We start from the raw sequence: 13275 nt of genomic DNA, 5'->3' as shown, positions 1-13275 counted from the left end.
GGGATACTGTAGCACATAATATGTGCCATTCAAAGCCTGTGCATTTCACAGTTCTCAGTGTGCTTATGTAAGTGCTGTTATCTTGTGGTTGTAGGGTTTTTTTTTTTTACATTTTTATTTTCTGTGAAGTGTTTTTGGATTGTTCACATGGCTTCTAGTCATATTATGGTTTGTGGCTAGCCTTGGTTTTGTTGGAATCCTGCAACAATTTAGCTCAGGGAATGCCATATTTGTTCTTTTATTTTTCTGTTCAGCGTGATATCCATTATCAATCAAGTTGCTTAAACCTTGCCATAGAGAAGTTCCCATCTTTGCCAAGTGCATAATCCAGCAACAGTTTAAAAATCCAGACATTTTGCAAACCCCTCCATTGGCCTGTTCTGCACACATTACTTTCAGAATACTCACATTATGCACACATTTTACAGGTATAAAGATATAGACTATAATATATAACAGGTATATTTAATTAACCAGAGACCACAGGCAGTACAGAAGAAAGGGAAATAATTATACAGAGCCCGTTGTCCATGGGAGTATTCACTATCCTCCTATATTCGGTTTACAGAGTACCAGTATAAAAAGAGTAAATTCTCAATAGAGGCAATGTAATTAAAGTTGCACAGTTTTCACCAGGTCTAACAAACCATAGTAACCAATCAGATGTTTTCTACATAAATCTGATTGTTTTGGGCTACTGGACTTGGGGTCAGCATGGCAACTTTTATTACATTGACCACAATGAACGCAGTTTAAATTAACACATAGGGGCACATTTACTATTGGTTGAATAACGAGGGTTAATTAACCCTCGATATTCGACCCACGAAGTAAAATCCTTCGAATATCGAAGTCGAAGGATTTACCGCAAATGCTTCGATCGAACGATCCGAAGGATTTTAATCCATCGATCGAACGATTTTCATTCGATCAAAAAAAGCTTAGAAAGCTTATGGGGAAGGTCCCCATAGGCTAACATTGGTGCTCGGTAGGTTTTAGGTGGCGAAGTAGGTAGTCGAAGTTTTTTTTAAAGAGACAGTACGTCGACTATCGAATGGTCGAATAGTCAAACGGTTTTTAGTTCGATTCGAAGTTGTAGTCGATGGTCAAAGTAGCCAAAAAAATCTTCGAAATTCGTAGTATTTTTCATTCTAATTCTTCACTCGAGCTAAGTAAATGTGCCCCATAGAGAGTTTTTTGTGAAGATATGGGCAACACACCTTTACAGCAAAGCCGAAACTAGGCTTCTGCTAAATGTGTGTGTGTTTCTCCTTTATTATCTGTATATATGAAGGCTTTTTCTTGCTCTGGTGCGGTGGTAGTAGACATTTGTCGGTTTGTCTTGTTTGTGTCACTTGTCGGTTCTGACATTAAGATTTTTCATTACATGGCTCTCTTACAGCCCATCGCTATGTCTTTGTGCTGTGAAGCTGCCGTAGTTCTATGTGTGTGTGAACCTACACACATATTCCTTTATATTGTCTTTACCCAGGTCATTTTCGCAGAATGTCAGCTACAATTGCAGCTCGGCTGCAAGTCAACTCCATACCCCGTCCACTTGAGTTCCTTCAGCATGCAGAACAGCAATCTTGTGTCTCTCCAGGTAATGGGCAGATGCCTTTTGTTTATAGATGAGTGTTGTTTGTATATTGTATATAATGGGCTGATTTTCTGAGGTGTGCTGTCTGGATTATATTGTAATGATGGTGTGACATTTGTGTAGCCCTTGAGAAGGCTGTATGGAAGCAGATGCATTAGTGGGTCAAATAAGACCCATGCCTTTGAAGAGCAAGAATGTCATTTATAGTTGTTTGATGGGGGGGGGTTCACTACATATGCATTTCTATTACTTGGGCTGACTGGTAGAATGTATTATAGCGTTACTAACTATATATCATATTCATCATTTCTGGAGCATGATCTCTTAGAAACCCTAAAACAATTAGGCTTCACGACGTTTCCACTGAGTTCACATGAACATTAAGACAAGCAGAGGTTGTGAGTTGTGTTGCAAGTCTGTCTTTTCTAACAAAAGCATTCACTGATTGCAGACATTTCGGGGAGATTAGTCGCCCGGCGACAAATCTCCTCTTCTTCGGGTAACTAATCTTCCCGAACTGCCTCCCAGCCGGCTAGAATCTAAATCGCTGGCGGGATGGCACTGGGAGTGCTTCGTTTTCCGAAGTCGCCTGAGGTTTCCTCATGAGGCAACTTCGGGCGACTTCGGAAAACTAATTGATCCGAGTGTCATCCCGCTGCCGATTTAGATTCTAGCCATTGGGGAGGCAGTTCGGGGAGATTAGTCGCAAAAAGAAGAGGCGATTTGTCGCCGGGCGACTAAATCTCATCGAATCTTCTTGTCGGTCTCTGCCCTTAAAGTCAATGAATGTGTATCCTACTGTAATACTGAGTTATAGTAGTAATATCTTATGCTACTACAGTAGAATCAGAGACCGTTCTGTGAAGAGGTCAGTGAGTAAGTGAGTGAGTAAGTGAGTGAGTGCAGTTTGTAGTCAATGCGCTTATTCTATTTCTAAATCTGAGCACACATGGGCCAATAATTACACACAATTCACAGCCTGGAACTATATTAGATTATGGGAACAGTCTGTATATTACACATTGAGGCTATTTGAGATCCAGAGCTGGAGTAATTCTGGCCAAAAGTATATAGACACCCTCTCTAATTATTGAAATTGTCTATTTAAGCTGCAGCCATCAATGCCAACATCATGATATAATTACATTTTAGAATGTGTGGAAATAGTTTGGGGAAGGCACTTTCCCATTATATCCCATGCACAAAGCCAGGTCCCTACTGAATGAATTTGTTGAGATGGGAATGTAAGTACTTGACCATGCCCTGAACCCAACTGAAAGTGAAATGAAATGCCATTCTGAGCCAGGCATGATTTCCAGTTCAGTGCCTACAATTTTATGTTTTGCAGAAGAGAAGAGGGTAAAGTCTGCTTAAGTGAGGATGAACATGTCCTTGGTTTGGGAATCAGATGTTGGACAGGATGATAATACTGTATATATAACAAAGTTTAATGGAAGTGTCTGTGCTAAGTAACTGCCGGATTGTTATTCAACATCCTAAAGCAGGGGTCCCCAACCTTTTTCACCCGTGAGCAACATTCAGATGTAAAAAGAGTTGGGGAGCAACACAAGCATAAGTTCCTGGGGGTGCACTGCCAAATAAGCGGTGTGATTGGCTTTTGGCAGCCCCTATGTGGACTGGCAGCTTACATAACTCTCTGTTTGGCAGTACTGGTTATTATACAACCAAAACTTGCCTCCAAGCCTGGAATTCAAAAATAAGCTCCTGCTTTGAGGCCACTGGGAGCAACATCCAAGGGGTTGGGGAGCAACATGTTGCTCATGAGCTGCTGGTTGGGGATCACTGTCCTAAAGCATCATGTTATGATTTTTTACCAATCAATTTCATAAAAACCATTTGAATTGTAACCTTATGGCAGTCCAAAATTCCAGGCAAATTCTGTATATTATGCTACTTGTATATCCAATAGTAAATTGCTGAATGCCCTCTGTCTGCCCAAGACTTGAGTATTATTTCAACATTATGTGTAGCCAAACACACCTACATTTATGTACATGTCTTTACCTATACCAGGTCCCTTTTCTCGAATGTCAGCTATACTTGCAGGTGGACTGCAAATCGATGCCATGCCTAGTCCACTTGAATTCCTTCAAAGTCCAGACCAGGAATCTTGTGTCTTGCCAGGTAATTAAATAAGGTTTTGCATGGGTTGTCATAAGAGAATTTTATATTTAAAGGGGACCTGTCACCTTAGGAAATCATTCCAAATCCTATTCTATGATGTTTGTCAAGCAAAATAAACTTCACTTTCCCTATAAAAATAATTTTTATCTTGATTAGTTTTGGAATTTATAACTACAGCACGCAGGCAGGTGCCATTTTGTAGTTGTTATTATTGAGACAAACTTTGCATCATGCCAAAATCTTGTTTATGTGCCAGAATGGGGAACCTGGTGCCCGTCCTTGTGCATGGGCTACACAATTAGATGGGAAGGTGAAAGGGGGAATGTGGGGAGAGCAGTGACATCTAGGAAGTGCTGAATGGAAAGTGAAAGCAATTGCCAGCCCTGCCTCTATGCCTAAGGCATAGAGTAAGGGCAGGCAATATATGATTGGCAGTTGAGACTTTTAAACAAGTTTATAACAGGTATGGATATTTTAATTAGAAATTTGAATTTAATTTTTAATTTAAAATGACAGATTTGTAAGCCTGGGTGACAGATCCCCTTTAAAGAGGCACTACAAAAAATAGAAAAAAAACTTTTATTTATGCCTAAAACAGAGTGTAATGTTGAGTAGATCATTGCTGCAAAATGTGTTATGATTAATTATAAGGAGACCATATAATAAAAGTCTATTATCTGAAAGATTCAATTATTTACCATGGTGGGGCAAGGGGCATAGCATAGTAACAAATTAATGCCAAAATGAACCATGTTCATGCTCTTCTTGCAGCTTGAAATGGAATTTTTTTTGCTCTCAAAAATAGCTTCATTTCAGTGGGGCTGCACATGTTCATGGAACCCCTTTTGCTTATACTTCATTCTTACTGTGCGAGAGCATTGGGAAAGAAGGAACTGGTGAGCCCTGCCATTGCTTGCACTCCCCAATGCCACACGCAGGCCTCAGGACTCATTTAACAATACTATATAATAAAATAACTTTAAAACACATTAAGATTATTATTACCTTTTAAAAAGAACTGTGAGGTAGTGCAATTATACTAAGGTTATAAAAGATATTTTGTGGACAAAAACAGTGGAGATGGAGGGCAATGCAACGTATGTATTCATTCTTTAAGAGTTCAATGTTAGAACCATTGTTATGTAGATATGTCTTCTGCATAAAGTTGGCATCACAGGCCTAGTAATGGATGTGCAAATAAATATTTTACGTAGAAAAAGGGACAGTAGAAGGACAGACGAGATGCATTAGGAAGATATTCCTCTGAGCTGAAAGTACAGGTATGGGACCTGGGGTTTTCCGGATAATGGCTCTTTCTGTAATTTGGGTCTTCATGCCTTAAGTCTACTAGAAATTCATTTAAACATTAAATAATCCCAATAGGCTGGTTTTGCTTCCAATAAGGATTAATTGTATCTTAGTTGGGATCAAGTACAAACTACTGTTTTATTATTACAGAGAAAAAGGAAATCATTTTTAAAAATTTGGATAAAATGGAGTCTATGGGAGACAGCCATTCCGTAAATTCGGAGCTTTCTGGATATCGGGTTTCCGGATAAGGGATCCTATAACTGTAATGCAAATGTTGAAGTGAATCTATTGATATACAATCTTAAATGCTGGTATACCTGTCATGGGTTATGGATATGCATAAAGGAGCAAAGATATATATATATATATATTGGTAGTTCCTATGTGCCGTTTAGAATGCCCGAGCCATATAATGGACCCAGTAGCTTATATGGGCCATCCTTTTCTGGATATCATAAAAATGTGCTGTATAGTTGACTGTTTGTTTTTTCAGTGGTGGGTCCCAGGGTTGTACTTGAGGTAGGAAGGTTACATATTCTATCTCCATTGAGACATAATTTGAAATAACAAAACAATTGTCTACCATCTCTTTTGGAGTTGGAGCTGTGAAAATGTGGGGCATTGTTGGTCTTTAAGTAAGGAATGTGGAAAGATCTTATTCCTTTAGACTTTGGACACACATGCGGATACTTGCCACGTTTTTGCCGCAGCATGCCATTGCCGAAAGTTGAAACTGCAAGCTTTTTTACGCAGCGGTTGGCTATTTTTAAAAACCCATGGAGCGGATCGCACGTCCTGGCCTCTCAGAATGATACACTGTCACATGGTGCCTGGTATAAAAGGGGATTTGCACCTCACTCCAGCATAGTTGATTAAACAGGGTTTAACCCTATTTTGGAGTTAATTTTTGTTGTGGTGTTTGTGTTTTATACGGTTAGGGAGTCTTTTAGGTCTGTGTAGAGAACTACTAACAACTTGTGGAGAACAATCTTGAAGCCCTGTACTTCTATAGATTGTCTGAATAGCCAAAGGTTTAATGTCTGCTGCAAATAGGAGGGGTGGAAAGGGGCAGCTCTGAGGCCTACCCCAAGAGGGGACATGTTTTAATTTCAGGTCACTGACAACCAGGTGTTTGTCATAACTGCCCACAGGTAACTCCATTCCACAGATTTGAAGACTTCATTTAAGTCCAAAGTCTCCATGACTGTGAAACCTGTGTTGTCTTCATTCACTTGGATGATGAGGTTAAACAGTTGTTGAGCATTAAATCCAGTTAGTCTGGATGTACTGTATTATAGATCTTATAACCAACAGTTTGCAAAGATTTTTGTAAAGATCTGGACGTTTTTATATAAAAATGTGATCGTGTTTTGTTAGTGTGATTCTCTTGTGTGACAGTCTTATATACAATATTTGGACCAGTAAAGATACAATCCATTCCTATGTTCCAAAACCATTTTATTCATATGTTACTTAAATCGCTTATATTACCCTTGATACCCTGTTAAAGAGATACTATCATGGGGAAAAAATGTGTTTTTCAAAACGCATTAGTTAATTGTGCTGCTCCAGATTTTTTTATATTTAATTTTAAAATCTGACATGGGGCTAGACATATTGTCATGTGACTTGTGCTCTTTCCTGATGCACTGCAAGTTGGAGTGAAAATTTCTGTCGGCTGCAGATAATATCTCTGCATGTATTGCCTATCATATGAATTTCAGTGGGAGACTGTCACTAGTTTTGTCAGAAATAACTATTGTACAATTGCTGTCAGAGGTAGTACATTGGCTGATCTGTTCTTTTACAACTTTATTTGATCTGAATGGTTAGTGGCGGGTCGGGAGATGGGAAAGTCCGATCGTACGTTGATTCGTATGATCAGATCTTTGCGTCTATGGCCAGCTTAACAAAAGAACAATGGGTAGGTAACCAGAAAGCAGCTCCCTAACACAAGATAACAGCTGCCTGGTTGTCAAGGATTAGGTAGGGGGCGCTGTGGAGACTGATAGGGAAAGGGCGAGTCCTTGAGGCAGGAGCTGTATGTGCCTAGGGAACACTTGAAGGGAAAGCAGGAACAGGTTGATGAGGGCAAAGAGTCAGTCTGGATCAGGTGCAGAACAGGGCGGAGAGGGCGAAGATCAGGACTGGACTGGACTTGGCAGGAAGAAGAGGGCGATGACTCAACAGGAACAGACTGGACGGGGCAGGAGTGGAACAGGAACAGACAGGACGGAGCGGGCGTAGATCAGATCAAACTGGGGATAGAGTGCAGAGGGAGACTAGAGCAGAGGGAAACTGGATAGCAAGATAGCAGAGGGAGACTGGAGCAGGATAGCAAGACAGCAGAGGGAGACTGGAGCAGGATAGCAAGACAGGACTAGAAGGAGACTAGAGCGGATAGCAAGAGAGGACTGGAGCAGGATAGCAAGAGAGGACTGGAGCAGGATAGCAAGAGACGACTGGAGCAGGATAGCAAGAGAGGACTGGAGCAGGATAGCAGAGGGAGACTGGAGCAGGATAGCAGAGGGAGACTGGAGCAGGATAGCAGAGGGAGACTGGAGCAGGATAGCAGAGGGAGACTGGAGCAGGATAGCAGAGGGAGACTGGAGCAGAAGGAAACTGGATAGCAAGATAGCAAAGGGGTACAAGGTACAAGGCAGGGTCAGAAAGCAAGAATCAGGAACAGGCGAGACAAGGTCAGTACAAGGTGAAGTCAGGGCAAGGTACAAGGTGGAAAAGGAAGCAGAAATCAGGAACAAGCAAGGCAGGGTCAGGTCAAGGTCAAGGCTGGGAAGGTACAAGATAGGGTAAAGCAAGACAAGACAAGGAGACAAAGAGGAATAGAAAGGGGCAAGAGCTAGAACTACCTAGTTAGGGGTGCTGCCGCAGTACTAGGGAGAAACAATGCAATGCTCTGGCAAGGAGTGTTCTTAGTGCTGCCCTTAAATAGGGAAGAGATAGCCCTGATTGGCTGATTGCAACTAGGCAGCAGCTGGGTTGGGGCTGCAGAGGCCAATCAGACGGCAGCTGGGCTGGGACTGGAGAGACCAGGGGGCAAATTCACTAAGTGCCGAAGCGCCTAACGCTAGCGTCAATTCGCTAGCGTTGGGCATTTTCGGTACTTCGCAAATTCACTAACGAACGCTGGCGTAAATTCGCTAGTGTTACTTCGCACCCTTACGCGTGGCGAATTTTCGATACGGACGTAACTACGCAAATTCACTAACGCGCGCAGTGTACTGAACGCTACCTTTTACGCTAGACTTCCTTCGCCACCTCAGGCCAGGCGAAGTGCAATAGAGTAGATAGGGATTGCTTAAAAAAAAGTTCAAATTTTTTCTAAGTCCCAAAAAACGCTGGTGTTTTTTCTATATTATGGGTGATAGGCTGAAAAAGATCGAAATTTTTTTTGGGGCTCCCCTCCTTCCCCCCTACATTTCCTAACTCATGGCACCTTAACTATACAGTGGGCACATGTGTAGGGCAAAATAAAAATTTTATTTGATGTTTTGAAGGTTTCCCAGGCTTGTGTAGTGATTCTACGTATTCTTCCATTGAAATTTGAATTTGGCGCCGTATGCAAATTAACCATCGCTATCGTAACTTCGCTTCGCTTAGCGAATCAATGCTAGCGCAACTTTGCAACCTTACGCTACCCCTGTGTGCAACTTTGGATTTTAGTGAATTTGCGGAGCGCTGGCGAAACTACGCCTGGCGAAGTTGCGCCTGGCGCAACTACGAATCTTAGTGAATTTGCCCCCAGGTTACACATAGTGAGCAACCCTACAGGCTGCTCACCTGGCCAAATGGTTAAGGTATCGAGCCAGAAACGCAAAGGTCCCTGGCTCGAATCCCAGCAATACCTGACACTGATAGATCTAAGAACAGCACTCAATAGTAAAATCCAGGTCCCACTGCGACACATTCAGTTACATTGAGTAGGAGAAACAACAGCCTGCCAGAAAGCAGTTCCATCCTAAAGTGCTGGCTCTTTCTGAAATCACATGACCAGGCAAAATGACCTGAGATGCACCTACACACCAATATTACAACTAAAAAAAAACACACTTTCTGGTTCAGGAATGACATTTTATATTGTAGAGTGAATTATTTGCAGTGTAATTTAGAAATAATAAATACATCGTAAAAATCATGACAGAATCCCTTTAAAGGATACAGTATATGTTCATCTGGGTTTATGCCTAGACCTACAACCATGCTTTTATTTGGTTTGTTTGGAAGTGCCCAGTGTTCACATGGATAAGAATGATACTGTTCAAAGCATGTATCAAATCAGCTCATTTTCAATGATAATCAGTTTTGTACCATTTTGCACAATATATTTTATTTCTAATATACTAGTATCCTTTATGCTTTGCCTCTCTCACTTGTGACTAACAGAGATATGAAGAAGAGTTATCTAAGCAGTGACTCAGATTCTTGATCTTTACTTAATCATTAGCAATATGAAAGATTTCATTGTCTTCCTAATATTCTTGCAGTTGCCTGGTTTGCTTTCGATCCTGGTTCAGCACATCCAGACATCATTTTTTCCAACAACAACCTGACTGTGACGTGCAATAGCTACGATGACAGGGTGGTGCTGGGAAAATCTGGGTTTTCTAAAGGGGTCCATTACTGGGAACTCACAATCGACCGTTATGATAACCACCCGGACCCCGCCTTTGGTGTTGCCCGTGTTGAAGTGATGAAAGATGTCATGCTGGGGAAGGATGACAAAGCCTGGGCCATGTATGTGGATAATAATCGCAGCTGGTTCATGCACAACAACTCACATACAAACAGGTAATTCCTTTTGATATACTTGAAAAGCCCCATTGTTTGCAATGGCTTTGTCTTATTCAAGTGGGATGCTGTACAGTTTTCCATTTACAGAGATACTTAGTCATACATATGTCCAATGAATGCTCATTAGGCTCTGTATCACAGGGAGCAACTGTGTGCAAGCACAGGACTTTAACATACAAGGGAAAGTTGTGCTCACCAATAATTTTTAAACTATTAAGCGGGGGTGATATGAGGCTGTGACCACAAAATACATACAGACAAATACAAGAGTCCTCTGCACTCAACCCAATATATTTAAAATATTGAGACCTTTTGTGCATTTAGCTACTAAAAATACCCTCAAAACAGGGATTGTTTGTCCAGATATTGCAATATACTTTAGCTGAGTAACTACTTTAATGTCATCCCTGGTCTGGCCAGTCCTACACAAGCACAGACAGTGGAACCAGCTAGACCTAGCATGACCAACTCATGTAAAATATGACTACAGCAAACTTCACTTTTCTTATTTTTCACAGGGCTGAAGGAGGCATCACAAAGGGAGCTACTGTTGGTGTCCTCCTAGACTTGACCAGACGTACCTTGACCTTCTCCATTAATGAAGAACAGCAAGGTCCAGTTGCTTTTGAAAACATGGAAGGTTTGTTCTTTCCTGCCGTGAGCCTGAATAGGAATGTGCAGGTACAGTACTAGAGGGATAATGATTTGACTTTTATGGTTTGTGTACTGTTTGGTTATTATTGGCACATCCTAAATATGGCATGGGGAAGAAACGTTGGTTCTGGGGGCTCTCTCTTGGTGAGATCTCTTTTGTCGGTCAGGGAAGGGGGCCGAGTTGCGGCTCGGGGAGGAGGCCGGGTTGCGGCTCGGAGAGGAGGCCGGGTTGCGGCTCGGAGAGGAGGCCGGGTTGCAGCCCGGGGAGGGGGTGGCGTTGCGGCTCAGGGAGGGCGCCAGAGAGAGCTTCTCGTCTAGGGTGGAGGGCCTCGAGGCAGCAGCCCCGTTGGGCCCCAGGCCCCCCAGTCCAACGCTGAATACATAAGAGAATTTACTCATTCATCAAAGGCCGAAACATGAATTTTGGTACCCACAGTAGCAGCTGTGAAAGTGTGAATAAATGAACATCGGTCAAGATCATGGAGAAGAACACGGAGGGAATTACCAGTTTCTGGATTGTTTGGGAGTGTAGGGTAGGGAGAAGATTTATACATTAAACACAATTATCATGAAACCGCAAGAATCTATCGAATCATTAGGATAAGCTTACCGCTATCCAGGTTGGGCCCGGGTGCTCATGCCCCAGACCTTCAGCATAGGGAAGTAATTCACGACAAAAATGGCAAATAGGCTGGCACCAGTCCGGAACATCCAACAAAAAATGGAATCCAAGAGCCAAGAAATTGAATATAAAAATATATTGCTTTATTTTACATTACATCTAAAAGAGTATTGCCTGGGCAATACTCTTTTATAAATAAAGCAATATATTTTTATATTCAATTTCTTGGCTCTTGGATTCCATTTTTTGTTGGATGTTCCGGACTGGTGCCAGCCTATTTGCCATTTTTGTTAGGGAGAAGATTTATACATGGCATGCAGAAAAGTGTTCATTGGTATAGAATTACATAGCAGGCAATACATTTAAAAATTTCAGGGATTCATTTTAATCCTATATAATTATCCAATGAAATACAGAAGGCTTGTATAGCATGAGCTCAGTCATGGGAGTGGTTTATTTACTAGTATGGGAATTCAAGTGATAGAGGCAGAGGTAGAGAGAAGCTTTTGAGAGATGAAGAGAGAGAGAAAGGATTTGTTTGGGAGGCAAAAGGGAGGAGGTTGGTTACACTTAACTCATTATGTTTCTGTCAACAATGGGTGAGAGGAAGATGGGCAATGTTTTTAAGGGTAAATCCAATAAATAATAATTAAAACAGCCCTAAAGCCTCATTTTATTTAATACATGCTGAAAACCGTTTTCTGATAAACATTCCTTATAAATACTGTACATTTGCAATTGTTTTACCGCCAAAGCCATCTTGAATGTCTGTTTTTAATCCTTTTTCTTTAAAGACAAGTAATTAAGTGTGTTATGTAATGCATTTCAGGTAACAATTCACACAGGATTGCCAGTTCCTGAATTTTACACATCCAGACCATCTTTGCAAGCCTGAACCAAGCCGAGGGGGAAGGAAACTGCTTTTTTTTGTGCAGCTCATCACAATGAAAAGTATACCCAGCAAGCATTTCATCCTTTCAACATTGGAAAGGAAAAAGTAAAGCTAAGGCGCTGGAACCAAGAATCCATCGAAGTGTGTAGAAGGGGGAAAGCTGCCAGTGTAGTCGTAGGAGGGCAGACACATACATTTGTTAATATCCATTTGTGAGAACCAACTGAGCTAGAAAAATGATTAATCCCATTGTCCGGGACAACTGGAGTTTCTTACAGATTTATGAAGAGGCTAAAGGTGTCGGTATCATCTGAAAACTAAAAATCCACATGCATTTCTACAAATTCTGCTTCATGCGAACTAAGGATAATATCTTTATTTTTTACTGTCGCTTTTCAGGCTCGCAGACTCGGGTCATGAATGCAATGGCTTCCGAAACGAAATGGGAGTGATTTGTGCATTAAAACCAACTTCTCGGATCATAGAACCGATGATTGGCAGAGCTGAACTGCAAGATCAGTTTCAGCATATAAATAATAATTTAACATTTAAAGGAGAAGGAAAGTGTAAAATAGAATAAGGCTAGAAATGCTGTATTTTGTATACTAAACATAAACATGAACTTACTGCACCACAAGCCTAATCAAACAAATGATTTATGCTTTCAAAGTTGGCCACAGGGGGTCACCATCTTGTAACTTTGTTATACATCTTTGTCTGACAAAGGCAATGCTCATGCTCAGTGTGGTCTGGGCTGCTTAGGGATCGTCATAAACAAAGCTGCTTGTGTTCTGCATGGCTGGAAAGTAAGGCAGGGGCTCCCCCTGCTGTTCATAAGTTTGATTGTTTCCCTGCAGCAGTAAATGAAGGGAGAATGTCACTGCATACAGTCAGGTTTTTTTAAAAAACGGTACACATTTTTAATTTAAAGTATATTGGAGATAGGTTTCTTTTTCATTAAAGAAAGTAAAAATTGGATTTTACTTTTTTGCCTTTCCTTGTCCTTTAAAAAAAAAAGTTATGTTATAAAATCCCAATATGTGATACTGTCCACACACTGGCGAGTGCTGTGCCTTCTGTTTGTCTGCACATTTGCTTTCATCTTTCATGATCTCTGGAGTCATTTGAATGAGCGAATTGTTAAGACAGAGTCATTTTTTGAAGCATAATTTTATTTGTGTGTGTACACTTTGTCATGAATGCCATGGACCTTTTAGCTGCAACTACCCAAAGCAACAA

General features: G+C 41.2%; 1 protein-coding gene across 5 annotated transcripts in view; it reads left to right on the top strand.

Annotated features, from left to right (window-relative positions):
* Positions 1–12589, top strand: part of trim9.S (tripartite motif containing 9 S homeolog) — a 61124-nt gene extending 48535 nt beyond the window's left edge. For 2 of the 5 annotated variants that reach the window (XM_018232337.2, XM_018232338.2), the window contains exons 8-12: positions 1493–1603; positions 3635–3745; positions 9562–9865; positions 10387–10549; positions 11974–12589. In XM_018232337.2, the coding sequence (XP_018087826.1) occupies positions 1493–1603; positions 3635–3745; positions 9562–9865; positions 10387–10549; positions 11974–12039 (755 nt within the window). In that variant the 3' untranslated portion in view covers positions 12040–12589. The remainder of the gene's footprint in view (positions 1–1492; positions 1604–3634; positions 3746–9561; positions 9866–10386; positions 10550–11973) is intronic. The other 3 variants (XM_018232340.2, XM_018232341.2, XM_018232339.2) reach the window with 2 other exon arrangements.
* The last annotated feature ends 686 nt before the right edge of the window (positions 12590–13275 follow it).

Source organism: Xenopus laevis, chromosome 8S (genome assembly GCF_017654675.1).
Source record: "Xenopus laevis strain J_2021 chromosome 8S, Xenopus_laevis_v10.1, whole genome shotgun sequence".
NCBI lineage: Eukaryota > Metazoa > Chordata > Amphibia > Anura > Pipidae > Xenopus > Xenopus laevis.
This window is presented reverse-complemented; position numbering and strand designations above follow the sequence as displayed.